Here is a 27,822-nt window from a genome sequence, read left to right as displayed (position 1 = left end):
ACCAATTTGGCATCCAGTTTTTTAGCTTCTTGCGCTTGTTTGTAAATGGTGGTTTGTATCAATGGTTTGGGATTTCGACTACCTGGAAGTCCGCTTCTGTCCCATTTTGCAGTTCAAATGAAAGGAAATGTTGAATTGTAGTTGACTGCATCCTGAATACCAACCTGAATGTTTGTAGTGTATGCCAGTGAGTTGTGAAGAAAAACACTGATGCTGTAGCTCTATCAATATAATCTGTTTCTACCATTTTACTTTGGTTTTGTGCTATTTAGCTGTTTTTTATCTATTTTTAAAAGTACGGTTCTTCCTGCAAGCACAGCTAGCTTGTAGTAAGTGTGTTACGAATGTTGCCGTGACTCGGATAACCCCCTTTTTCCCAGCTTCTTGCGAAACCCTTGCTTGATTTTGTGTATGAATAAAAGATTTAAACCAAAAGTCATCTTTGTTTAATTCTATTATTTTTTAATCAGGACTGATTTCCAAAACATTAGGTTTTGTTGTTTGTGTGTTTTGTAATAACCACTTCCTTCAATTCGGGATTTGAAAATTGATCTCTTAGGGAATTCACTTAGCTCTTTTCACCAAAGGAGAAGAGAGATTATTTCTTTAACCTTTACAGCCAAGACTATTACAAGGTGTTAAGCTTTGCAACATATTTTTTTTGTCTCTGCTTCAAGTATTGTTGCAATTTCATTAACGTTAGTGCTGAGCCTTTTACCTGTCCTCTCTTTGTACCATCTGTGTTTCCTACCTTACCTTACTCTCCCCTTCTGTCTTTGAATCTCGAAGTAGTAAAATAAAAAAGTATGTTATTTGCAGTTCTGCCAGCAGCCTTAAGCTTCTGATGTTGTCAGAACTAAAATTTCTTAGACCCGCAATCACTGACATTTAAAGCAATTTGCTCTGTTGTAAAAAGCATTATTATTGATACTTAATTATATGCATATGTATGTGTCTGTCTGCCTACACTTAATTCCTGGCCAGATTGAGAATGATTGTGAAGCTGCATTTTGACTTCCACAGAGCATTCAGCTGAGGTTGTTACTTTTCACATTTGATGGGAAAATGATAGATCTGTAGCCTTCATTTTTTCTGTCTTTCACCATTGTTCTGGTGTTAATCTGTCCTTGTGAGAAGCTGAACTTTGGAAGTATCTTTGGAAGAACTTCAAACTGGGAACTACAATCTTGTTCCAATAATTTTTAGAAAAGACCGAAATGATTTTGCATCTACTGAATTTAATATCCTTTTGCTTAATTGGATTAGCATTTGTGCTGGAAGCTTCTGATTAGCTAACGGTTATACTAAATAGCCAGGCTATGTCTACTTCTCTAAAGTATTCAAGATTTTTAAGCGGAAGAAGAAAATATATTAATTACTGCTCTAAAGGCAGAAATTCTTAGCATTTTTAGCTTGAAAATGAAAATACATATAGGATGATGGACATACATTTCAACTGTATTGGTCGCATATGAATATTTTTTGAATGAGTGCAAAAATATTTTTGACACTTGAAATGTGTCAAAATGTTTGAGAGAAAAAAGGATTCATCATCTATAGCTTGTTACTTTCAAGGCTTCAGTCCTTTTGAATTAACAGAATTATCTCACCCCTTCTTTCTCCTCCTAGTTGCTGATACTTGTATGAAGTTAAAGGTATTTCTTAGCCTAAAAGAGAATACTTTTTTCTTTCAAAGCAAAGATTTCTAGTAGGAAATTGGTAGACTACAAATAAAGTAAACCTAAACATTCAGATGAGTGGAGGAAAAGAAAAAATAGATTAACATTTTTAGCATAATAAAGCAAGTACTGGGAAAGTTTCTAAGCAAGTTTTTGTCCTTGAACTGAATTGAGATGATAATAGTGCTGTCGGTGTTATGATTTCAAAGCTACCTGGGAGCATCTAGAGCAGAAAAGCAATTAGAACTTTTCTTTATTGTTTTTTATTTATTATTCTTCATTCATATGTAGAAAGTGTTTGTGATTGGCAGATAAAGCAGGTGCTGCAGGCCATAAGGGAATCAAAGAATTGAGCAGAATATCCTTCTTTATGAAGTTACCCATAATAATTTTGTGTAGCTTTCTATTTATTTATGTATTTATTTCTTTGGTCCTGAATATATTAGAGTACAAATGATCACCTCCCTATTTCTGAATTACTAACCACTAAAGAGCTTGTAAAGAGTGGCTCCCTGTTTACAGATTAAAACCTTTAAATGGTATATTTCTGTCTGCTTTAGATACGTTGGTTAGAAATTACGATCTAATCATACACTAAGAATGTTGTATAACAGGAAAATTCTATGCTAAGATAACATTATTTCAGGATATTTTTAGGCTGGGACAGCTTTGTGCGATCATGTGGTCACAAGTGTTACTCAGTTGGCCTTTAAATTGAATAGTTAAAAAGTTATGCATGCTTAGCCATCCCAAGGCTAGTTCTGAGCAGCAGTAACTTCTCACTTTTTTTCATGCTTAACTTTTCAAAGGCTGCTTAACTTTTCAAAGGCTACTTACTTCAGTTGTGCTATAATTGGCGCAGCCTTTATGTTTGCAAGTGTTTCTTATTAAAACAGGCTTTGTGTTTTTGTGTCCTGGTGTCATAAGCCATAAATTATTCCTATTCCAGCAAAATTGAATTTCTTGTAATAGTTATTTTCCCTTGTGCGTTCATTATATCACAAACAAAAAAGTAATAAGAAATAGCTGTTATCCTGCTTAACTTACTTTTTACTACGTGATTTAAATGTCACTGTGGAGTTGTGAGGGTGGAAAGATAATGAATTTCTAATATAAAATTAAAAAAATAAAATAAGTGGTTCAGGAGTATGTTTGTCTTAGAGTTCATATGCTGACTTAATTAAACAAAACAGTATTTTTTCTTGTCTCTCAGTCCCTACATGCTTTGATGAGACTACTTGATTATTTATTTATTTATTTATTTTTTCTTTTCATTTTAATGTAAGTTCTGATACTTTCTACACTTGATATATGTGTTCTTGCTGGTGATTTTGTGGTTCTTTAAGGCTCTGGAATAGGTTGCTCTGCGAAGCTGTAGGTGCCCCATCCCTGGAGAAGTTCAAGGCCAGGTTGCATGGGAGTGGGGGCAGCCTGGTCAGGTGGGTGGCAGCCCTGCCCATGGCTGGGGTTTGAAACTAAACGATCTTTGAGGGCCCTTCCAACCTAAACCATTCTGTACTTTTATGGTAAGACTGGGAAACTTTTTGTTTAGCATTGTATTAGTTATTTTGTGTAACAAGATGCACTGAAAGAGCCTTGCCTATGATAATCAGCAGCGAAAGTCACCATATATTGGTATTTCATAACTTGCTGAGTGATGTTTTCTAATGGGGAGAGTCAAAAGACTGTTTAATTTGGTCTTTCTTTTTCAATTTTAGGGGTTTTGTGGTTACGCTTTTATTTGGGAAAAACAGCTCAGAAAAGTATCTTGAGCAGTGTGAACATTCATTTCTTCCTTGTACATCAGTTGGTATCCCTAAGGTAAGGAAACTTTAATGGCCTTAACTTGTAGATCAGATTTTATAGCTTTGAAACTATGAGTTCTAAGATAGAATTGAGTTAGTTCTAGAAGTTATGCATTTTCCAAGATTAAATGATCGTGTTCTTTTGTTTTCAGTCAGCTGTAGAAGTATTTATGAAAGTGCAATGCAAATTTTTCCTTCTAGAAATAAAAACATTTTAAGCAGTTTTGGGAAGTTTCTTTCAAGTATTGTTTCTAGCTTCATAATGTTAAGTGACTTATCTATTGACTATCTTTAAGGCCAAAGTAAAATAATGGAAATGTATATATGAATGTGGAGGAGCAATGTGATCCCCTTTCCCACTTTGTTTCTAAAATGTTAACAGGCAAATCATCTTGGTTTGTAGTTTTAAATTCAGGCTTCCTAATTGCATAAATATGCATCTGTTTAGAACAGGTTCTTAATAGCTGACTAAGATGTGGAATTACTATAAATTCCTGGTTTATGAACTTGTGTCTTGACAGGTATATCTTGCTCTAATTGGTTTGAACTCCTCAGAATAGAGAAAATGCACAAACCTAAAGATTGCTAGTTATGTTATGATGATTAATCTTCTAAATGTTTCACCCGAGACATCCCTCAGCCATTAGATAGTCAGTCATTATAGTGTTTGTGGTGAGGTGGTTTCAACTTTATTATCAATAGCACATTTAAAGAAATGTGCTTTGCAATTCAGCAGTATGCATTCTAATTGCAGTGGGGTTTTTTTGTGACTCATTCACAGTTCAGTTGGTAAGTTACCTTTTCACTTATGTCCCAGATATATCTCAGACACGAAAAAAACTCAAGTATATTCTAACCTGAGTGCAAATTCGTAGGTCTAAATGAAAAGTTTAAGGCTTTATTGCCACTATTCATAAAGGGGTAGGCAAACTAACGTTTGTACTTTCTGTTCTGTTTAATGAAACTTCATTTTAGGAGACCAAGGTTCTTGGTGCTATATAGCTCTCAATGCTTATGTTATGTTGATTATGAAGTTTTGTCTATGTCTCATTTATTTTTTTATTTGGAGAGCAGGCTTAGAAAAAGTATTTTGTCTTTTAAACTTACTCTAGGTGTATGAAACTTTTTAATGTTCCTTCTTTGGTCTCCATATGTATCTATATTCTAGTTGTTTTATAAATGAATACGTTTTTTTGAGTGTAATCCTTGCTGTTTTTGTACTTCTGGTGTGAGAGTGAACTACTGATGCACATATGCCATTTTTCTCAACTGACCAACCTCATCAGTTACGTTTTAAAGGGTTGTCTGTCAAGCAGTGATGGTACAAAAGAGTAATTTCTCTATCAGCGCATACATAATAATCAGAAAAAGATAAAGGAAGTGTGTAGGGGAACCTAAACTATCACCTGCATGAGGCTATAGACAAGCATAGAAACGGAGCCTTACCCGCACACTGTCTTGTGCTGCTTTTCTCCTTTACCCTTTTACTGCTGTTTGAGTTTTGTTTCCTTCTGATCTGTTATTTTAGTGAACTTAATTCTTTACAGTAAACAAGAAATAATGTAAATCGGTTTCTCACTGTTGTATATAGTGAAAAGTATGGATGTTAAATATATAGAACATTAGATATAAATGTAAGAAAAAAAGTTACATAAAGTTGCTACTGGAAAAAATGTACAAATATCATGAATAGCTATTGTTAAAAAACAGCTTTACTAAAAAGTATGAAGTTAAGTTTCCTGATCTCTTTCAAGTGCATAGAAGAAATGAAACGTGAAGCCAGACCTATTAAGATTGACAGAAGACTGACAGGTGCAAATATAATTGATGAGCCTTTGCAACAGGTAAGTTCTAACCAGTATTATTTAATTTAATCTTTCCAAGTATTGAGTCTGTAATATTGAAGTAGTTGTGAGGCAAATAGAAGTTGAAACTTATGAATGAAAAAAACCACAAAACATCTAGGATGAGCCAGAATGTTGAACAATATTTTTTGTCTGTTTTCTGTATATTGCGATTTTATTTTTATTTTTTTTACCATAGCAGTGGGAATGTATGTGAATCAACAAGAGAGCTTTCAGTATTTACTTTTTCACTCACAGTATTATATTGGTAGCTAAGTTAATTTATGAACCTTTTGAACAGATTGATATTGCATTACCAGGCATGTATTTTTTGTCCTGTTTTGTTTATTATTTCATCTTTCTTTTTCCCTTTTGGATTTCAGGTGATCCAGTTTTCCCTGAGAGACTATGTGCAGTACTGGTATTACACACTAAGTGATGATGAGTCGTTTCTCCTGGAAATCAGACAAGCTCTTCAGTATGCACTTGTTCAGTTTTCTACCAGGTAAGATTATTTTATCAAGCAATTGGACAAATATCTCTGTTGATAATATGGTAATAGATAAATTATTTTTAGTTTATCTGTTGGCAGAGTTCACTGTATTATACAGAAAGAACATTCACATGCTTTAAGATCATAATCTAAAAGAAGTACAGCCTTGCCGATCCCTTAGGCAATGAGAGGAAGTGATGCTTAATGTCACGGTCTTTTCCACATTTTGATTAATGCCTAAAATTATTGAATAGCTATTTTTCTGCAACTTAGACACTGAGCAGTGTGAATCCTCATCTTTTTGAATGCAAGTCAGGTTCACATAAAAAGCAGGGTTGTTCCCAAAATGAGTCTATCTGAAAACCTTAATTTAAAATACTTGTATCAGCCCAGATATCTTTTAAAACAGGGTCTTCCTGTTCAGTATGTATAAACAATGAGTATTTTCAAAAGGGTAGTAATGCAATGTATCATTTCTTTATACAGATGTAATTTTGTCTTAAAGGTACTTCCTTATTACTTAGTTCATAACAAACTGATGGTTTGTTAATTGTCCCTTGTTTTTCTGTTGTTGCTTAATTAAGTAGCAGAAAATCAGGGAGTGAATGAGTAGGAAATTGTTTATCTTCAGTCTGAAAGAAGCCACATATATTTATAGCCATGTAAACTTCAGTGCTTCTTTATTAAGTAATGATTTCAAGCATTTGTCTCACTTCATTAATGATCTGTTTTCTCCTTAAGAAGAGTTTGTGGGTCACCTAAGTGTAATAAACTTCTCAGCAAGTTCAAAGGCTTTGTTGTCCTCTCTCCCTTGAAAACATAGGTCAGAGTGCTGTCTGGCAAGAAAGTTCAAAGATGGAGAGCTAGGTTTAATACTAGGAAAGGTTCATAATAATAAAATCATGTTGATCATGAAATAATGGAAAATCTAGGAAATAAGTATGGAAATAGTGAACAATATCTTATGGGAAACATCCTTTTCTTACATATGAAGTGGATTTCACTGCTCAAACTCAAAGATTTTGTCTATTGGATGAAGTTACTTTATTGAACGGTATTGAGCACTGGTTCAGTGTCAAAGCAGGTCAAACTGTAACTACCTTAATTTTTCCTCCTATAGTATTGCATTTCTTCAAAAGTAGCCACTACTCCTGTGCAATTTTCTTCTTCCTGTACAAATCCTATCATTTTCCTAGGGCTGCAGCAATTGATTATTATCAGGAGAAAATGATCTAGTGTATTTATAATGGCTGCAGTCAGTTATAGCCATAGCAGCCTTAGATTAGTTCCATAATCTCTAATTTCATATACATTATGATTTTCTGGAGAGAATGAGTACAGTAGACTTTTTTTTTCCATCTCTTTTGGAGTTGCTCTTTCAGAACAGTGCTGCGAGGCTGCCACCTAGTGTTTTTGTATGACTTGGTTGTATGGATGGTGGATCTGTATTACCTCTGGTTTTAATTAACTGCCCTTTGAGAAAGTTCCATTGCTGAATCCCACGTCTAGATTTTGTATTGAGCTTTCTTCTCTAACAGCGTCCCTTATCTCTTTTTCTCTTTTTGAGGAGGAAAGAGAAAATAAACACAAAGAAGAAAGTGTAGTAGAAGGATACTGCTGTAATAAAGTAGTTATATAAGAATTTAGACAATGGAATATTTAGTGCAGATTAAAAATCATTGCTGACACCCATCTTGTTAAACCTATAATATGTAAGTTCCTTTTTAGCTGTATCAGGAAGGCATGGACATCGCAGTACAGATGCATCTTTCTTAGACCAGTATTTAAGTGGTTTTATTCAAAGCTGATGGGTGACTGTCTTCTAACACTTCGGTTTCCCTGCTGCAGGCAGGGTTGCCAACTGAAGTTGACAAGTACTAGATCAATACTCGACCAGGCTGCCCAGTGCCCCATCCAACCTGGCCTTGAACACCTTCAGGGACAGGGCATCCACAACCTCTCTGGGCAACCAGTTCCAGCACCTTACCACCACCCTCTCAGTGGAAAGTCTCCTCTGACATCTGTAATATAAATCTTTCCTCCTTTAGTTTAAAACCATCCCCCCTTGTCCTGTCATTACCTACCAGTTGATTTCTCACCTGTTTATAATCTCCTTATAGTTTTTGGAAGGCTGTGTGAGGTCTTCCTGCTGCTTGTCACTGGCCTTTGCCTGGTCATGGAGCTATTGACCTCAACCTTCTGGCTCTGACCTTCTCACCCATTCCTTATCCACCAAACAGTCCACCCTTTAAGTCTATATCTCTCCAATTTAGAGATAAGGATGTAGTGAGGGACCACGTCAGAAGCCTTTCAGAAGCCCAGGTAGGTGACATTAGTTGCATCCCCTTTGTCCACCAATGATATCGCTCCATCATAGAAGGCCACTAGATTGGTCAGACATAACCTTACCTTGTGCTGGCTGTCATGGATCAAGGACTTCATGTGCCTTAGCATGTCTTTCAGGAGGATCTGTTCCACGATCTTCTCAGGCTCAGATTTAAGGCTCACCCGCTCTAGTTTCCTGGGTCTTCCTTCCTTCCTTCCATTCTTATAAATGGAAGTGATATTTTCTGTTTTCCAGGGACTTCTTCCCGCAGCCACAACTTTTCAAGTATGATGCAGAGTGGCTTGGCAACCGCATCAGCCAGCTCCCTTAGGACACTGGGTTGTATGTCATCTGGCTACCTATAGATGTGTACATGTTCAGTCTTATGAGATGATCTTGGACTTGCTCTGCCAACTTTGCAGGGGAGTTGGCTCCCTTATCTCCTACCAAGAGATTCAGGGATGTGAGATTTGTGGATGTGAGAAATATGAGAAAGGAGGAAAGGAAAAAGAAAAAAAAAAGACTTGGGCAATATTTTAGTTTTAAGTTGTAGGTGCTTGTAGACGGTTTGCATTAGAGTTTTTTGGCAGATATTTAAAGGTATTGTGAATCAGAACACTACTCTAGGTATTGCTGTTCACTTGAAAGTAATTCAAGCATAAACATTAATATGAAGATATAAGAACAATATTTTACAATGTTTACTTTGGTTTCGGTGAACAGGAGACGAGGAGGCATTTTTATTTCTTCACTCTCCATGCTTGCTATCACTGACTCTTGGCAGGAATGAGAAATAGAAATTTATAATTGCTCTTTGTATTCAGGATAAAGTAATTAATTTTCATGGGTCACTTTGATAGGTCAAAGGAAACAGACTGGCAGCCTTACTTCACTACACGACTTGTTGATGACTTCGGCACTCATCTTCGAGTTTTCAGAAAAGCTCAGCAAAGAATAGCAGAGAAAGGTGATCAGATGAAAGGTAATGTAATGACTGAAACATTTTTTGTTTTGAGTCTTGAATTGGCAAGTGTTTTACATGTGTGAAATATAGTTAACTTTATAATTCAAGTTTACTCTCAAGTTTTTGATCTTTACAGAAAAGTATATTTGATTTTATTTTCTTTTGTATAGACCAAGCTGAGGAACTTGTAGATACATTCTTTGAGGTTGAAGTTGAAATGGAAAAAGAAGTCTGTCGTGACCTAGTCTGCACTTCTCCCAAAGATGAAGAAGGTCTCTCAATATTCTTCTGAAGCTATTTTAGTTTAGCAGACTAAATTAAATTGCTGCCAACTGATTGTAAAATGTTGATAAATACCGAAACCTTAGTGTGTGACTTTCAAAGCATGATTATCTACAACACGTGTATATTTCCTCTAATTTTGTACTTATTAATATTATGAAGGTGTATGTATGTCTCCATTCCTCTTTTCACTGGGAAAAAAAAATAATTAGAAATGTTTTCTGGCACAGAGGGAGCGGCTTTGCAGATGATAATTGTTTTTTATTAGATCTATTATCCTTACCACTACTGAATAACCTTCATTTAATAAAAGAAATCACAGTTTGGGTAAAGTATGTAGGAGGAAAAACATTGTATATATTAAAGAAAATAAATTGGAGCTACTTGTTTGATTCTTGGAATTTGGCTTTCTTATGACTTGGCTTTGGAACTGTAGTTAACTCAGTTGGATTATATATCAGTGCTGCTTATATTCATTCTGAAAGCCGTTACTATGGTGCTCAAAACTGTAAGAATACATATTACTCTGTTTTAATTTTATTTTAAGGATTTATCCATTGTTTTTTATGAGATCAGGTAAAATGAGAAACAAAGTAATACAAAATTGTGCTGACGGTTCTTTTCATTTTGTTCTCTCTCCATAGGATTCCTAAGGGATCTGTGTGAGGTCTTACTGTATATATTGCTACCTCCTGGAGACTTCCAGAACAAGATCATGCGATACTTTGTCAGGGTAAATGCAGATTCTGAAAGTCATCCTAGTTCCTTAGTTTAATGCCTCATAAATATTTAGAACTGTTTTGTTTTTGTTTTTAATTTTATTTTGTTTTATATCTAACTTGGAACTGAATTATTTTAAATGAAATGCAATCTTTAAAAGTATTTAATAGAATAGGTTGGTTTATATGAAATCTTCAAGGGCGTTTTTGTTTTTTTTTTAACCTCTAGCGGTATTAGGAAAGTGTGATAAAAGGAATATTGTTTGCTGTGATATATCACTGTTTTCTGATGTTAATTGGAAAGATAATATGCTGGTGTCTGTGGAACGATACCTGTTCTTACATCTTTTCTTTAACGTGTATGCAGTGTTACTGGAATTATCACATTAATTTTATGAATAACTACTTGAAAATGATGTATCTTATTTTATAGGAAATCCTCTCCCGAGGAATTCTTCTTCCATTAATAAACCAGCTCAGTGATCCTGATTATATTAATCAGTATGTCATATGGATGGTAAGACTTATAATTATTCTGTTTTTCTATAAGCCTTTGCTTGTGTTCCCTTGTTTTCATGGCAAAAAGGCATTGAGTAGAAAAGTTAACCAGTGGTAACACTGTCAGAAATAACTGGCTGACATGCGTGTCTATGTTTATGCATGCGTGTATATGCTGTCTTTATTAGCTGTACCCTGTGTTGTGGTTCTTTGGCGAAAGTTAGCTGGCTGTTCAGGAGGTATGGTGGTAACCTTGAAAGTTATTTTTTCCATAACTCTTTTTCACTGTGTACTCTGAAGTTTAAGAGACCTAAAGATTGACAAGTGGTAAGGTGGTTTTGTGTGTGTGTGTGCATTTGCTTCTGCTAAGCAGTCTCAGGATTTGTTTTAAGGATATTTGTGGTGATCCTTAATAATTTAACCAAATGGGAAGAAACAAAACTTTTACTTTGATTACTCTCTAGTGAAAGGGTAACCTGCAAAAAAAAAAAAAAACCCTCCATAAAGTAATAATATGTACAAAATTCATGCATAGAACATTTTCATTTTAATTAATGTTATTGTCTGATAATCCAAGCTAAGACTTAAGTTTATTGGTTTTTTCCTTGTGGGTCATGACTCACATTTATTTTTATCTTTTCCTTCTCCCAGTTTTCTCTAGTTTCAATTGTGCATTTTTAATCATGGAGTGCACATTCCAGAACTATGCTGAGAACACCCTTGAATTTTTTTTTACCTATGAAATTGCTTCAGGTGTACATGATATATTGTTTCCTTCAACCTCCATTTTATGTAAAAGTTTGCAGGATGCTCTTCTAAAGGAACCTTGTTTTAGAATGAAAAATTAGTGCTGCTTCTGCATACTAAGTATTTCAATTTTTGTTTCCCTTTTCCTCCTACGCATCTTCTGTTTTTAGTAACTTGGCCTCTTTATTTACTGAGCGCTGCCCCCGGCTGCATCCAAAGATAGAATTCTGAGGCTTTTATAAAGCTTTCTGCTATGATGATGTCCCAATTGTTAACTTCATAATTTCTTTGAGATAAAGAAGTAAAGATTCTAGGGGAAAATAAGGCTGGTATATAACAGTAAACGCTTTCAAAAATGTAATGCATGTCTTACAAAATGAAAACTCTTGCAGAAATTAAGGTTAAAAGAAGATAGAGCAAATTTTGATTTTTCTTTACGGGAATCTTTGACATAAAATCAAATCAGATTGAAACAAAAAAAGAATTGATTCTGTTGTGAATGAGAAGTTTAATGCTGCATTTCTAGGCATTTCATAGACTGTTACTAATTCTTCTATACCGACGCTTTGTTTTGTTTTAAAACTAGAAGTTAATCAAAGCTTGTATCTTTGTCATTATTTTTTTATTTATTTACTTTAAATAAAAGTGTTTAGAATTCAACTATTTATTGTATTGTTGTATGGAAAAAATTTCTGGTAGTACCACAGAATGGCTTGGGCTAGAAGGAACCTGAAAGGTCATCTGATAGCAACTTTTAATATGTAGGTTTTAAAATCAACTTTGGTCAAAAGTATCCACACTTCATATTCTCCTTTCTGTGCAGCTCATGTCAGTGTGCCTTGGCAGTGCAGTCCAACTGCTACATTTCCGTGTGATAGTGAGTGTTTATGATAGGCATGAGTGATGTGGTTTTCTCTCCAACCTTGCCCTGGATATTAAGGCAGCATTAGGATTCAACTGTCTACACCTGCGTGCACATGCGGTAAAGCTGCCAACATTCCTGGGATGGTGCTGCATTCATAACACAGTTTCCAATGATCTCAACAATGTAGCAGGCTTCCACTACTTGGATAAATTCCTTCAAGCCCTTGTAGGAGACTGTGGTCATCTTACGACAATATTAGAACAGCAAGCCATGGGGTAATAGTGTATACTGAAACAGCTCAATAGTATAGGAGTATCAAGAATTAGATTTTCACAGGTAATATTACTTCAGGCATTTCCTAGTTCATATTCTACTAGGTCATGGTTACATTATAGAATGCTTTATTTCTTATCTTAATTCTGTGCCTTAAGACACCATTAGTTTGGGAATATGTAGAGGTCCTTGACAAAGTTTAAATCTTTTCAGTGGTCTCCCAAGAGTTTCCACCTACGTTTTAGGTAAGATCTAAATCTAAACCAGTAGTGCTTGCTTGGTTCTTTGTAGGTCTGGCTTTCATCAGTCATTTGGTGCTGTCTCTCTGACCTGGTTACTTTCTTTTCTGCTGTGTAATCTGGGCATTACAAGAAGATAAGATCCCTGGAAAAAATTCCTTCTCTTTTCAAGGCTTAGTGCAACTGGTTGTAAGGGTATGGGGCAAAGTGAGATCAGTGTGGAAAGTGCATTGAGAACAAGCCTGAGCAGGTTTATGTTGTGCAAGCTTCTATACCTTTAACTTTGTCAGTGTTCATGTTTTGCTTAGGAGAGAGCTTGTATTAAATGTATGGTGTACTATAGAACTGCTCTGCTTTGTGGGTGAGACTAATAGTTGTTCTAAACTAAGTATTTTGTTCTTCTATTTGCAGAGAAAGCTGCCTTTCTTCTAAGTCTGTATTTGTTCAGAATAGTGGTGTCTAATCTCTGTGAGATTGTTGACTTTTATTTTTATTATTTTGTTTTTACTGTTTCTGCATGGAAAAGAAGTGAGTCAGAGTGCATTCAAGTTTTTATGTTATTTAGTGGGAAGATTATGAACTGAATGCTGATTTGAGCAGGACTTAGATGTTCAACAAAGACAACTTCAAACTGTTTTTTAATAATATTGTGGAAAGCTCTGGGTTTTGTATTGGAGAAAAAACAGTCAGATGTCTAGGAGATTATATGCTAAAACTGATGAGATTTGAGATCATTGTATGTAGTGCAGGAGGGAACCATCTGGCAGTGCTGGTTCTAGCTTAGAGACAGGTTGGATATATTTGACAGACAAGGCAGTCAGGTGGAATGTTACCATTGACCCACAGAAATGGAAAGTACAAATAGAATCTGGACATGAGCCGGCAGTGCATGCTCACAGCCTGGAAGGCCAACTGTGATCTGGGCTGCATTAAAAAAGGGGTGGCCAGCAGGGAGAGGGAGGTGATTGTCCCCCTCTACTCAGCTCTTGTGTGAGGCCCCAACTGGAGTACCGTGTCCAGGCCTGGGGCCTCAAGTACAGGAAGGACATGGAGCTCTTGGAGCAGGTCCAGAGGTGGTCCACCAAGATGATCAGAGGGCTGGAGCACCTCCCCTTTGAAGACAGGCAGAGGAAGCTGGGCTTGTTCATCTTGGAGAAGAGAAGGTTCCAGGGAGACCTTACTGTGGCTTTCCAATACTTGAAGGGAGCATATAAACAGGAGGGGGGAACGGCTGTTTACAAGTGTGGATAGTGATGGGACAAGGGGGATGGTTTTAAGCTATGAAAATGAAGGTTTAGGTTAGATATTAGGAGGATGTTTTTCACTCAGAGTGTGGTGACGCACTGGAACAGGTTGCCCAAGTAGTTTGTGGATGCCCCATCCCTGAAGGCATTCAAGGCCAACTGGATGTGGCTTTGGGCAGCCTAGTCTGCACATAGAAGGGGGTTGAAACTAAATGATCTTTGTGGTCCTTTTCAACCCAGGCCATTCTATGATTCTGTGGTGTATAGATGACTTACAGATGTCCAGTTTCATTTATCATTTGGATTTCTGAAAATTTTGTGTTTCTCTCACAGTATAAAATTTTAGCATTAAAAGAAGACCTGGAAGTATAAAGATGTTTTCAGAGTGCCACTTTGCATCAAAGTAATTCATAATGATTCATAATGGTCTTGCTTTTATCGGTTTTACATTATTCATGCTGTAAAATTTTGTTTCAGATTCGTGATTCCAACTGTAACTACGAGGCCTTTATGAATATTATTAAATTAAGTGATAATATAGGAGAGTTGGAAGCAGTCAAAGATAAAGCAAGCGAAGAACTGCAATATCTTCGATCTCTAGATACAGCAGGAGATGGTTAGTACTGCGTTATTTTACAAAATATGAAATGTATTTACCAGCACAATCTCTGAAAAACATTCCAAAAAATCAGAAACTGATATAACTTAGTATAAAAATATTTTCTTGTTAACAACAACAACGAAAGTGTTAAAGCTTGGATCTTCTTGTGTGTTTCAATACAATTCACTTTTACCACTTGTATTTTCTTTGTGTGTGTCTTACCTAGAACCTGTGCTTTTTGTTTGTTTGCTTGTTTTTGTTGTTGTTTTCTTTTTTGTGGGGGGTGTTTTTTGTTTGTTTGTTTTTCTTCTCTTTTTAGTTTAGAAAACTGATTAGATATGTGTACTTCCACAGAATTGGCAGGCAGTTGTGAATTTCAGTAATACTTTAGATATTAATAAGTAGTCAGCTAACAGTATGAAAACAGGGAGAAATTCTTTTCATTGATTTCTATCAGTGAAGTATTTAAGCTGTAAGCCTCTGCAAATCTGACGTGTTTCCTATGTGATATTTCACTTCTTTGTTTGACTTGTACTTAAAGTATGTCTCGTATTTCAGGACAAGAGTTTATTTATTCATCTGCACTAGTTAATCCTCTTTTTTTTTTTTTCTTACTTTCAGATATCAACACTATAAAAAATCAAATAAACAGTTTATTATATGTTATTAAAGTATGTGATTCAAGAATTCAGAGGTTGCAGTCAGGAAAAGTAAGTATTTTAGAATGATTTTTCATTCTGAGAGAGTGAAGTTGTGAAAGACTTAATAGTTCAGTCTAACTTAATTCTTGCTTTTTGAAACAATTTTGAAATGTACAACTACAGAGATACATAAAATTCAACTTAGTCTTTAATTTGCATGTTTAGAGAGTTTTAGAATCGGTCATTAGTAGTTTAGATAGGTCAGTACACCTCAAACTATGGGTTCAGTATAGGAGTTAAACTGAAATGATGTGTAGGTAATGCGTGAAGCATCCTTGTATTTATGCACCTAGATTCAGGTCAGGTTTTTGTTTATTTTTGGTGCTACAGTACATACCTCTGGCACTTTAAGTTTAGTCTTCAGCAAAATTCTCCTTATCTTATCAATAAAGTTACCACTTGATTATTTTATGGTGCCTTATGGACTCTATTGTATTTTGTCAGACATGTTTGCTGCCTTAGTTCATAAAAAGCTTGAGGCAGACTGGATGTTAAATTTGAGAACCTAATGTTGTTCTGTTGACTTGTTTGTTTTGATTTATATTTATACAGTGATAGTATGTTTGCTTTGTTTCATGACTCTCTTAATTGGACTTCGGTGTGTCTCTGTAATAACAGTGTTGTGCGTACTGACTGTTAAACTGTTTAAAATATTCTGTGGCTGGATCCTGAAACACAGCAATATTACCAATTAATGTCATTTTAAGAGAATGCAGTTGAACAGACATAAGTTTTAGTTGTAGTGATCTGCACCCCATAAAATTCTGAAATTAGTTATTCTCATTACTTTATTTTCATGCTATTTTAAGCAGTTAAGAGAGATTTAGTGTTTACTTGACTTGTATAGCATCACATGAATGGCAAAGCAAAAAGCCAGCCCCTCATATAGCAGTAAATAGCTGAAGCCAAATATTTATCAGAAAATGACCTTATTATCTTGGCCTTATTAGTGACTGTAAAAATAATCATGCATAGAGAAGCTGCTTTATTGTGTATAATATGTTTTTGGTTTTTATTATGATGCCTACTTTATGGTAAGGGGAAATTCTTAAAAAATTTAAGAAACATGAATACTGAACTGTATCTTATAGGAAATAGATACTGTGAAACTGGCAGCAAACTTTGGAAAACTTTGCACAGTCCCTCTGGACCATATCCTGGTAGACAATGTTGCACTACAGTTTTTCATGGGTAAGTATCAGCTTATCTTATATTTCTATTTAGAAGCAGTATACTGACTCACAGCATTGTATAGTTGTACCTAAATGTAAGTATTTACTGAGAGGTAAATATGTCCTTGCCAGAGGTGACCAGAACCTTTCTTTGCAAATGTATGCATACTTAACTGTTCAGAACACCATGCTCAGTGCTTCTAAGTACCTGTATTAATCTTGCTTTAATTCTGATCTCTCATTAAGATGCGATCTTTCTTTCTTTGTCACCAAAGAAATCTGTTCTGTTTAGAAAAGAATTGCTTAGAATTTTGTAATTGAAATATCTCTGAACTTTTTAATCATTCTTGGTTGTCTTTTGCTACTCACTGAAGCTAGTGGAGCTAATGACTATAGATGTTAGATTGCTCTTTAGAGTATTATGGAACTTCTGAAGGTTCTCTGGGAACTTAAAATACAACAGGAATCTATGTACTGTTTTAGGTTTACTATGTAATCAAGAATTTGATAGATTAAATCTTGAGTAACTCATATTTATTATTCTCTGGTGCTTGTTGCTGTTCTGTAAATAACTAATGCACCTGATGATCATCAATAAGAGTATCAATTTTTTTTGTTATTAATATTTTTTTTTTAATGCAGTACATGCATGTGATTTATTAGAATTCCAGTTTGAACTTCCTGTCTACTTTTATCGTGCAGTACAGCCCTGTTGCTTCCATAGTAATGATTGATTCAATTTTTACATGTGCATTTTAAGATTAGTGGCCTAGTTCCTTACTGTCAGTTTTGTTTACTGATTATCACCAATACACAAATAGCCTTCTTTATTTTTTTTCACTCTGGATTGTTCCAGATATTTAACATGTTCTGGAGTTCAAATTTTAGCTAGCATTTTAGAGAATTCTTACTTGAATGTGTAGAATAACCATGCTCGTTTGCTTGATGTTTTGCATCTGTTTGTTTTTTATAGATTACATGCAGCAGACTGGTGGCCAAGCACATCTGTTTTTCTGGATGACAGTGGAAGGATACAGGGTTACAGCACAGCAACAGCTGGAGGTACTTCAAAGCCGGCAAAGAGATGGAAAACATCAGACTAATCAGACCAAGGGTCTATTAAGAGCAGCTGCAGTTGGAGTTTATGAGCAATATTTATCAGAAAAGGTAAGAATAATGTAATTCTGAATTGTTTGAAACTTGCTGTTTTGACAGATGGTTGTCTGGTAGTTATGACTACCTTAATATGAAGTTGATACAGCACAAGTTGTTTGCAGGCTAACATTTAGGGTACTACCTGCATGTCTTCTTTCCTTATGTCAAGAAGTAAGAAAATTTCTTCAGTTTCTTTGGCTATCTCACCAAAAACATTAAATATGTGACATTCAGGTGCTTTTTCTCTATAGTAGTATATAGAAAAACTAGAGAAAATGTTAAGTATAGTAAGAAATTACTTCCTCTGTTACATGGGTCCCCAGCCTTTCAGCTTCCCTGGTCTGCTCTGAGTGAAGAGGAGTTGTCTTAGGCTATGTATATGGATGCTCCTATCTATATAGGATGGGCATAGAATAAATAATGATAATAATAATAATGCCTCCTATTTATTTCTATGCCCATACAGAGAGCGCAATAACACTATTCTGCAAATTCTCAACTACAAAACGTTATTTTTCTGTTATAGTCACTACTATTAGCTGTGTATTTTCACCAGCCATGAATAAGAGTCTGAATGCCACGCCTGTAAAAATTTGCACTTGCAGAGGTAACCCACCATTCTGCAGCTTCTGTATCCACACAGTTGCTGAGATGTACCACCCACTGCATCACTGTGCTCACATCTGCAGTTTGGTCTCCATAAGCATTCAGAAAGTGTCAATGAATGTCAATGGATGCCTTTGTTTCTGCTTGGAGGAATTCAGTAGCATACCTTTGCTTCATATGCACATCCGTGTCAGACACGATTCTGTCAGACTGCCCCTCTGCTGCCATTTGTCATACAGAAGGAAAACGTAATGGGATATTGGTGGGAAAGTCCAACCTCTACAGTCATACCACCAACATCCACCTCTGACTTTTTGGGCTGACGTGATAAAATAGAAAGCATTGCTTTTAAAGTGACCCTTATAAAAGATAAACTACAGTTAGTCTATGTAGGTAGCAAAACTTATTTTTTTGTTTATTTTTATAAAAACATGAAAAAGAGAACAAGGAAAAAACAAAATTAGTGGGCTGTTTGGCCTTATTTTTTGTGAAACCAGTGCATCACTCTGGATGGATGGAAGTAGCTGCAGTTAGTGAGTTCTCAAGGGTTTCTTCTGAGATTTTTGAAATCTTACTCTTTGTGTGCTTCACTCTTGAAAAGAGTTGTTCAAAAAAGTGCATGCTGACAAAAAGCCAGGGCATGAATAAGGCATAATGGTGAATCAAAGGGTATTTCTCTCTGTGTTAAGATGGGGCTTATAAAAGTCCAGTAGTGAGACATGCTCCGATGTTTAAGTTGAATTTCTGATTGCAACTCTATGCATTCTATTTGAAAATTTGCAGGTCATGTATTAATGTTGACTGAAAAAGAAATAGCAAGTAAATGAACAAACAAAAATTGATCTTCTGTCAATCTTGAATTGAACAAAGCATCTTTGTTTCTGAATTTGTGTATGCATAAAAATCACTTTTCAACTTACTCAAAAGCTTCCCTCAGTAAATTATCCCTCAAATCCATTGCAGTGTTTTCTGCATTATTTCTTTCACTTTGTTTTTTCACCTCAAAAGCATATCAGCCATATCAGCAGGGTTTCTTTAGGCTATCCAGATTTTGCTCTGCTTATTGAACACTCACCAGTTTGAAATCAGGAGCTGTGTAATCCCAGAGCTATTCCAAATCCAACCAACTCAGCCTGTCAGCTGTGCTAAATAGATCAGTTGAGCAGCTGTGTTGGGTCTGGTTTAGTGCTGGTTCCTGTGTCTGTTGCTGAAAATGGGAAATTATGTGAGCTTGGGCCTATATAAAAGAATGTTTAGCTGGCAGCAGTTTGAAATACGTCATCACAAGGAAGTACTGAGAATCTGATGGCTGTCTCTTTTGGTAGCTCTAATACTGTCTGTGTAAGAAGCTGTGCTTACAGCTCCCTGGTAGCCTGCAGAAATTAGTAAAACTGACAGGCTGTTAGTTTTTTCTTTACCACTTTAGAATTTTATCCATTCCCTTTTTTATGTTTTTAATGAGATGTTCTTTATTTCTGAACCTGAGTCTTTTTATTCATAAATAAAACCATGCTTGTGTCTGGATGGTGTATTACTTCATATTGATGTGATTGATGTGCTTAAATTGTGTTTTGTTTTCTAGTATTCTGAAATTTCTGAGTTTTAATATTCTAAATTTCATCATATATATATATATTTTTCCTTTTTTTCTTCCAAGGCAGTCTTAGATCTAGAAACACTAATCACAAAGCCATATATTTTCCTTAGATACTTGGCATAATTGTTTTGGATTTTATTTGTGAAAATAGAAGTTTTTTATTTTTATGCTGCACAAGTTGATTTAGATCTCTGTGACAGGCATCTCCAAGAGTTAATATTGATGACAATTTGGTAGCAAAACTGGCAGAAACACTGAACCATGAGGATCCAACGCCTGAAATCTTTGATGACATTCAAAGAAAGGTACACTTTGTTCGTGCTGTATTTCATTAGCATTTTTAAGACTATGGGATACTGAACTTCACTGCAGACAGAAGAGGAAGAAAATCAAGTATAAAAATCTAAAACCTGTTTCACCATTTTCCTTTTCTATAATTTCCTTTTCTATAAAAATCTTACTATACATTGTTACCTTCTGCTTAGTCATACGTAGCTCACTATTTTCAAAGTAATGGCCAGAAAGAGGTGGTGACCTCAGTGAAATTAACTATGAAGCATGGATAAAAATTATATGATTATTATTTCTTTGTGCACCAAACTCAGAAAATGTGCCTATGCAAGTAATGTGTAAATGTTGCAATTTTCATCTGTCATTAGCTCTCTGTTTTCAGAAGTGAGTAAAGTATAAATGTGTTACTGTATTAAATTTTACCTCTTTCAGGAAATTAATTGGCCAGCTCTATTCCTGTAGGACTTCACAGAAAGCAGCAAATACCAAAGATGAAACTATCTTTTCAGTACCTGAATACTAAACTTATTCACTCAAGCCTATTTTCTTTTCTTTTTTTTTCAAAAAAATGGATGATTTATTTTTCAGTCAGTAAATTACGTATCCAGTCTGAGAGGTTTCTATGTTTTCAGTCACCAAGTGTTCTCATTTGTACTAAAAATTAATGACACGAGCTGCAGAATTTAGAATCACTGTTGTACATGAGGACTGCATTTAAAACCAATGAAAGCATGTTATAAAATCTGCAATACCCTAAGTCAGTTACAAGGGCCTTATGTTCTTGTTGAAGACAACATAAAATTCTCATGTATTAGGAAAGAAATTGACTTCCTCAGAATGGCACGACTTTTGGGGGGGCATTCTTACCAGGTGATAGCACTTGTACAGATTCTTTCACATTGCGTAAAAATATATGTATATGCACATTGATTGCTAATAAGTACTGCTTAAAGAAACAATGAGTAACAGTCTTACTCTCCTAAGGCAATTTTGTAGGGGATTAAAATGTCATACATTGTGTGTTCTTCCTTTTAAAACCCATATCTTCTAGATTGCTAGTTACCTTTATGATAAAATTTTTATAACTGGGGGTGAGTAGATGGTGATTTGGATGTGTTGGCACTGAGTCAGTATAACAGGAAAATGATATGTCATTGTTCAGGCTGCATGGATAAAAATTTGAGATGGTATGATTGATTCTCTGTGATGTAAGATGGTACTGTTGTGGCTGAACTGAAAATCTTCAAAAAAGTAGTATGTGGAGTCTTCCTCCCTTTCCTTTGTCTTGCACCTCTTCCCATAAGTGTTTTCAAGTTTATGCTTAGAGTTTAAGATGGAGAAATAACCTCTCACGAAATCGATGAAGACTAAATATATTTAGAGTGCTGCTAGAATGGTTAATAGAAGAGGAAGGAAACATTTACAGTTAGTTTACTACTTCTCTTCCTATAAGTACATACATCATTAGTAAGTGAGAGAGTTTCTGTTAATACTGTTATGCTCAGACTTGCAGTAGAGTTTTAAAGGCAACTCAAAGATACTCGTAGAATATGATGATACGTGTTGTCAAATAGAGTTTATGAAAGCTTGTCTAACAAAAAAAGTCATTAACATGAATATTTCTAATGTTGGTATTTTTATTTCAATAAGGTGTATGAATTGATGCTGCGAGATGAAAGATTCTACCCTTCCTTCAAACAGAACGTGTTGTATGTCCGCATGTTAGCTGAGCTAGATATGCTGAAGGATCCCAGTTTCCGAGGATCAGATGACGGCGAAGGGGGTGAGCTCTTTACGTGTTTGGGAGATTTTCTGGAAATAATCTTTTTCTTCTTTAAAATCAATTAAAATTTCAAATTTAGTGTTTTCTGTTTGTGCTTTCCTGTAAATTGTTTGGAGATGCAGAGAGGATTTCTGTAGTAACTTTATTAGCTTCATGTAGGGTTTAAAACAGAACCATGTTATTTACATAGTAATAGAAAACAAAAGTACATAGATATGGGGTTTTAAAGAGTATTGAGAACTTAAAATATTATCATTGGAAAATTTGGGAAGCCTGTTTTTTTTTAGTTTTTTTTTTTTATTTTTTTTAAAGCTATGACTTGACCTTGAAAGTTCCGTTTTGTTTTTTTTTTTCCTCTTGTTCTTATGCAGAGCAGGAGAGCTTCCATTTCTGCAATTTTCATTTTGTACATTTTTCATCCTATTTTTTAATCAGCTCCCTGCAAACTTTTAGTTTACAGTAACTTTCCTCTTTTTCTTTACTCTCTACTCACAATATTACTACAAAGAAGAATTTTAACTCAGCTCTCTTTATAAATAAAATGTTGCATTTACCTCCTTAAGTACAATTTTATGTGAACTTACTTAGATTAAGAGCAATTGAAGCTGGAATGAGAGCTGTGTTCTTTACTACCCTCTAGTGATGTGTTTTGATAATGTCTGAAGAACCTTAAAAAGATCAGCTTTGTTCTTCCCACTTAAGAACTGCCTCCACTATCTGCAGATCTTACATTACTATACAGACTACCTAATAACATTTCTACAGCCCTTTTTTTTGTGTTCCCAAGATAATCTTATCTACTTGTTTTTTTGCCTGTTATTTGTTCAGTGGCTTTATCCTTTGTATTACTAGTTATATTCACAAAAGTTGATCTAAATAATTTTCACGTATTTTCATTTTATAACATCTAATTTCTTTGCTTAACATTTTTTCTCATTTTATTTTATTATGGCCTTGTAAATTCTTTAACAAATCCAAGGGAATCCTGAGGATATTTCTTTTAGGTCAGATACAGTTTAGATCCTTCCTTAATTAACATATTTGAATTATTAAATGTAACAAAGCCATCAGCATGTTGGATGTAGTCCTACCACTAGAAGTTATGTAAATTGAATAAGAGGAAATTTTAATCTTAGATTGAATAAGGATGAAAGTGAGTCCATCAGAGAGCAAGGACATTTATTTGTTTAAGTATTTTGGAGATTAAGCAGATTTCATGCTGAAGGATGCCTGGTGGTATTTCCTGTAATTTCCTGTTAGCATTTGCTATTTACCAGCATTTGGTTGTTTGCTAGTAAGCTGTAGTGCACCCCTGGAAACTCGAGCTACAATGAATAGCTATTGTTTGTTGTGCTTGTGTGAGAATGATAAAAATACTAGCTTTATTTCACTTTGAGAATGTTACTGTTGCTTTCCTTTCTATCCACATTCTCATGGAGGGGGAAGAGTGTTTGCTGTTTTTTATTGTCTCCTCAGTCTACAGAATTTTCTGAAATGTTGCTGTGTCTTCTGAAGTAGTATGATACCTGCTCTTCTTGGTAGACGTATTGGTTGGGACATCAAAATGAATTATTTTTGAGGAAATTATATACTGAACTTATGTTAATTTAAATTGTTTATGTATGATGTGAGAGTTAAGGTAGATGTAGTATCTTGCCCTTTTTTTAAAATTCAATTTCTTTGAGCATTCTCATGTCTTAGTGCTATTTCTTACGAATGCTTTTGGGTCAAAGGGTTGGCTTACACTTTGCTTACACTTCTGTTGAATGAGATAAGAGTACAGTAATTTTTTTATTTAAAAAATCTGCTGAATTAGAACATTTTAATATCCAGTATGAATATGAATACATACTGGTATTTATATTCTAATACAGAATGAACACATACATATATGATAAATATATTCTAATTATATATATATATATGTACATATGTGTTTAAGTGTTTAAATATTTCATAACATTTAAATCTTATTTCTCACACAGTGGAACCCCATGGAAGTTTGCAACTGAATAGTTCTCCTTAATTTTAACTCAAATCTAGTGGAAATTATTCAACATTAAATTGACTCCTTAGTGAAGTAATTTCATGTGATATGAGCTTAAAATAAAAACACATTCTTTGGAGTATTTCTATCGCCATGGAAACTTCCATACATTTTCATTTAGATGTCATTTTTGGAACTGGAAATATTTATGTGTTGTGTACAAATGTTTCACAATACCACAACAATAATTTTTCATAGAAATAAAACTACAACTACTTATGAGGAGTTTTATTTCTTGTATGCAGCCCTACATTGGAGGAAATCTAACTTTCTTTTTCTTTTTCCAATCCTCACTGATACCAGAATCTTTTAATGGATCTCCTACTAGTAGCATAAATCTGGTAAGTGCTCTTTTTTCCTCTCTCCCCAGCAGTAGATTATTAATTTGTAAATTAGTTTCAATTATGTACATGTCAGAGGGGTTAACTCATTGCAGTTTAATTTCTGAAAAAGTCTGCTATGCTCTTGAATGATACTGAAAAACACATTAAGGCTCAATTAATCTGTAAGATAAAACTCTTTTTTGTACTTTGCCTGAGTCTAATGAGTTGCTTGGTGTGGTTTCTCACAAAAAGAGTGTATTAGTAGACTGCAGTTAATTTATGAAAAACATGCATCTTTATACCTGTTCCTTATGTTAAAACAGACGTAAACTCCGAGTTGAGTAATAATAGGTGAAGACAGATGCTTTGAAACTAAAGTCTCAAATAAGCTGTAAAACAAAGCATTTAATTTTAATGCAATGGGGTGAAAAACAAAAACAGAAAAATACCCCACCAAAAACGCCGAATCACAAAGTTGCAAAAAGTAAAAATCAGAGCAATTTTGATGCATTTCCTCCCCTCCCTCTTACTTGATTTCTTCAAATTATATCTAACTGAACAAGATAAGAGGACTCGGTAGTTCTTCAAGAGTATTCTGCGATATCTAGTTTTAGAAAGGGTTGCAATCAGCATGCGTCTTCCTGGCTTATGTGACTCACACCTCATCAAATTCTTTCTGGGAGAACTCTATACCTCTATAAGAGCTCCAGGGCGTTAAACCACGTCCAGCATACAGAGGAATAGAATTTACTTTTTAGAAGAACACTTTTACAGTAAATATTAACAACTTTCCATGTTGATTTTGTTGATGTTGTGATTTCTATTGTTTTCTTCTTGTTTACATTTTGAAATATGAAGAGAAGTTTCAGCAGGTGAGACTTGCGCAAAAGCCTGTTAGATACAGAAGTAAAACTTAGGAGTTTTTAATATATTTCAATTTGCAAACAATGCTGATAAAGTGTTTTAGGAGATTATTGTAACTGATGATTATTTAAAGAGAACTTTCAAATATTGCAAGTATACTTGCAAACATAACCTGACATATCAGAATTACACTTCACGGATAGGGTTTGTTATAGATCATCTGGTAGACGTTTATGTGCTACTATAATGCTATGTGGTTTTTTGTAGCTAAGCTAGAAAATCTTAAAGCCTTTATTAGGCATTGTTGCAAAACAGATATTTGTATGCGATTGTTCTGAATCTTGGTTTTTGTTCCTGTTCTGAAAAGTATATTAGCAGAATTCAACATCTATTCTTTTTATGAAGAATGAAAAACATTCTTTATACAGAATGTTTAATTAAACAGAAATATTTAATAAAACTCTTAGGCAGAAGAAAATTTGCTTTCTGTATTCCCTGTTCTTCCAGGGCTGTTTGGGGCTTTTGTTGCTTTTACAGGTGTTTGAGTACTGGCAGATTAGTTTTTCCTGGCTGAATTCCATGGCAGGAGTACATTTCTGTACAAATAATATTGCTCCCTTGTGCTACTTTGTTGCATGAAGTAAAATAGACCTTGGTAAGGTTACTTTAAAGGTCATGGAATTTCTGTACTTTTAGCTAAGGACACACTGCATTAAGAAAGATGAGGTTGAGGCATGATAGTTTTGCGTTTTAATTAACTTGTATTCCTCTCTTTTAAGATGATTTGAAACTTTTAAGGAATAGTTATCTTCTTAATTCTTGCCTCTAATTTGACACCCTCATCTACTACACTAAACTGGTAGGGTGCGTTTTGCAGTATAAAACAATTGTGGAATATTTAGGCTGTTGCTGATATCATCTAAATGGTTCCATGATCTGAACTTTCTGTATTCCTTTTGCATTGAGAAAATAGAGGAAGTTACAAAGCTAGTACATATCCAAGATCTTGAATAGCAGCAGAAATACTTGAGTTGATCTTCTGGATGTCATTAATATATATTAGTCTGAACTTTGTGCAGATATAAGGAAAAAGGATGAAGTCAGGTTGGTGATGTAGGGAGGCAGAGAAACAATAAGTAATGGTGCTTTTTTAAAAAAGAAAACAAAAACAACAGTAGTTTAATGTCAGAATTTCATGGCATGGGAAGTATTGGAGTTGCCTAAATTAGCTAGGATCCCAAAGCCTATAATTTCTGTTTCAGTAGCTTGTTCTTCGGCCCTTCTTATTAATCTTGACTAATAAAAAAGCATTTTTAAAACATCTGTTAAGCCTCTTTTGATCCCAATCGATTACTGACCAGGGAGACAGAACATTAGCCTGATGATGCACATTTAAATTTTACAAAGGAGAATGTGACTGAGAAAATTGCTCACTGTTTATTACATAGAGTGTAAAATTACATTTGTCTAGCTGGCAGTCAGCTGAAAGAAACAAATGGTATAAAGATGTAAGTAATAGTGAGTAAAACCTCAGTTACACCTCAACTGTATCTCCATAGCTGTACTGCTATTCTTGTTTTTCAAATACTCGATGAAGGACTGTTTGTAGCTGTACTTCTATTAAATTGAGATATCATATGAAAGTGGTAAATACATTTGAGTGGTCACAGAAGTATGTGAAACTGTGTGTGTTTGGGTGTGGGGGGATTACTTTCATAACCAGGTAACAAAAACATGATTTTGTTGTTACAGTGCATTAAGCTATTCTAACAGTACAAGAGAACTAGAAGTTTGAAAATGAACAAGATTAATCAAAAAGTATCTCACAAATGAGACATGTCTCTGATTTTATTCTCTGTTGCTCATTTCTTCTTTCTGCCCTCTGCATCTCCCTGCAGTCCTTAGATGACCTTTCAAATGTCCCTTCTGATGAGACAGTTCAACTCCATGCATATATCTCAGATACTGGTAAGTTAATTTGTTGCAACAGCTGTTTACTTATTTTTCCAACTTTTGAGTGGTTTTTTTTTTGTTTGTTTGTTTTTTATATTACAGACCCATGAATTCCTAATCCTTTCCTTTTTTTTAGTATCATAAAACATTGAATTCATACTCCCCGTGAAGTTCTTGTAATGGAACTCCATGCAGAATTGTTGCTATAGCTTCAGACTATATATGTACCTAAAATGAAATATAATTCTTGCTGCTTATAGCATTATTATTTTTCCTTTCTATGGATGACAGGAAAAAGCTGATGAACTGTTGTTCATTAAGTCTAATATTGAGTATTTATTTTGACAGCTATTTAAAGAACAATTTCTGAAAGCCAGCTTTTATTCTAGTCACACAAGTTGGATTATTAAGCATTCACTTCCCTTGCTACAGTATGATCCCCCATTTTCTGTGCTTCCTGATTGGCTTAGCTCAATTTAAGGTAGTGAATTCAGTTTTTACAGTGATGGAATTCTTGATTATTTTAGCAAACTTCTGTTTATTAATAAGCTAAAAAAATATATATAATAGAACAGCAAATAATAAAGCTCAGGTATTATTTCCAAATACTGTAGTTAGACAAGATTCCACTGGAAAATGATTTTGTCAGTGAGTCTTTGACAGTGTTTACTTTTTAAACTATGATAACATTTTAACTATGTATTTATATATAGCACAGATGAAAGATGTGAGCAAGAACTCAGCTAGCTGA

The 27,822-nt window shown here is 34.6% G+C and overlaps 1 protein-coding gene across 2 annotated transcripts in view; it reads left to right on the top strand.

The window, feature by feature from the left end:
* Nucleotides 1–27,822, top strand: part of SNX13 (sorting nexin 13) — a 62,473-nt gene that overhangs the window by 18,694 nt on the left and 15,957 nt on the right. For both annotated transcript variants that reach the window (XM_072329564.1, XM_072329563.1), the window contains exons 3-17: nt 3,398–3,500; nt 5,239–5,328; nt 5,712–5,833; nt 9,008–9,129; nt 9,282–9,383; nt 10,038–10,126; nt 10,546–10,629; nt 14,456–14,594; nt 15,201–15,289; nt 16,372–16,471; nt 17,426–17,619; nt 20,011–20,115; nt 21,752–21,884; nt 24,235–24,272; nt 27,017–27,086. In XM_072329564.1, the coding sequence (XP_072185665.1) occupies nt 3,398–3,500; nt 5,239–5,328; nt 5,712–5,833; nt 9,008–9,129; nt 9,282–9,383; nt 10,038–10,126; nt 10,546–10,629; nt 14,456–14,594; nt 15,201–15,289; nt 16,372–16,471; nt 17,426–17,619; nt 20,011–20,115; nt 21,752–21,884; nt 24,235–24,272; nt 27,017–27,086 (1,580 nt within the window). The remainder of the gene's footprint in view (nt 1–3,397; nt 3,501–5,238; nt 5,329–5,711; nt 5,834–9,007; nt 9,130–9,281; nt 9,384–10,037; nt 10,127–10,545; nt 10,630–14,455; nt 14,595–15,200; nt 15,290–16,371; nt 16,472–17,425; nt 17,620–20,010; nt 20,116–21,751; nt 21,885–24,234; nt 24,273–27,016; nt 27,087–27,822) is intronic.

The sequence above is a fragment of the Excalfactoria chinensis genome, chromosome 2 (assembly GCF_039878825.1).
Source record: "Excalfactoria chinensis isolate bCotChi1 chromosome 2, bCotChi1.hap2, whole genome shotgun sequence".
NCBI classification, from domain to species: Eukaryota; Metazoa; Chordata; class Aves; order Galliformes; family Phasianidae; genus Excalfactoria; species Excalfactoria chinensis.
This window is presented reverse-complemented; position numbering and strand designations above follow the sequence as displayed.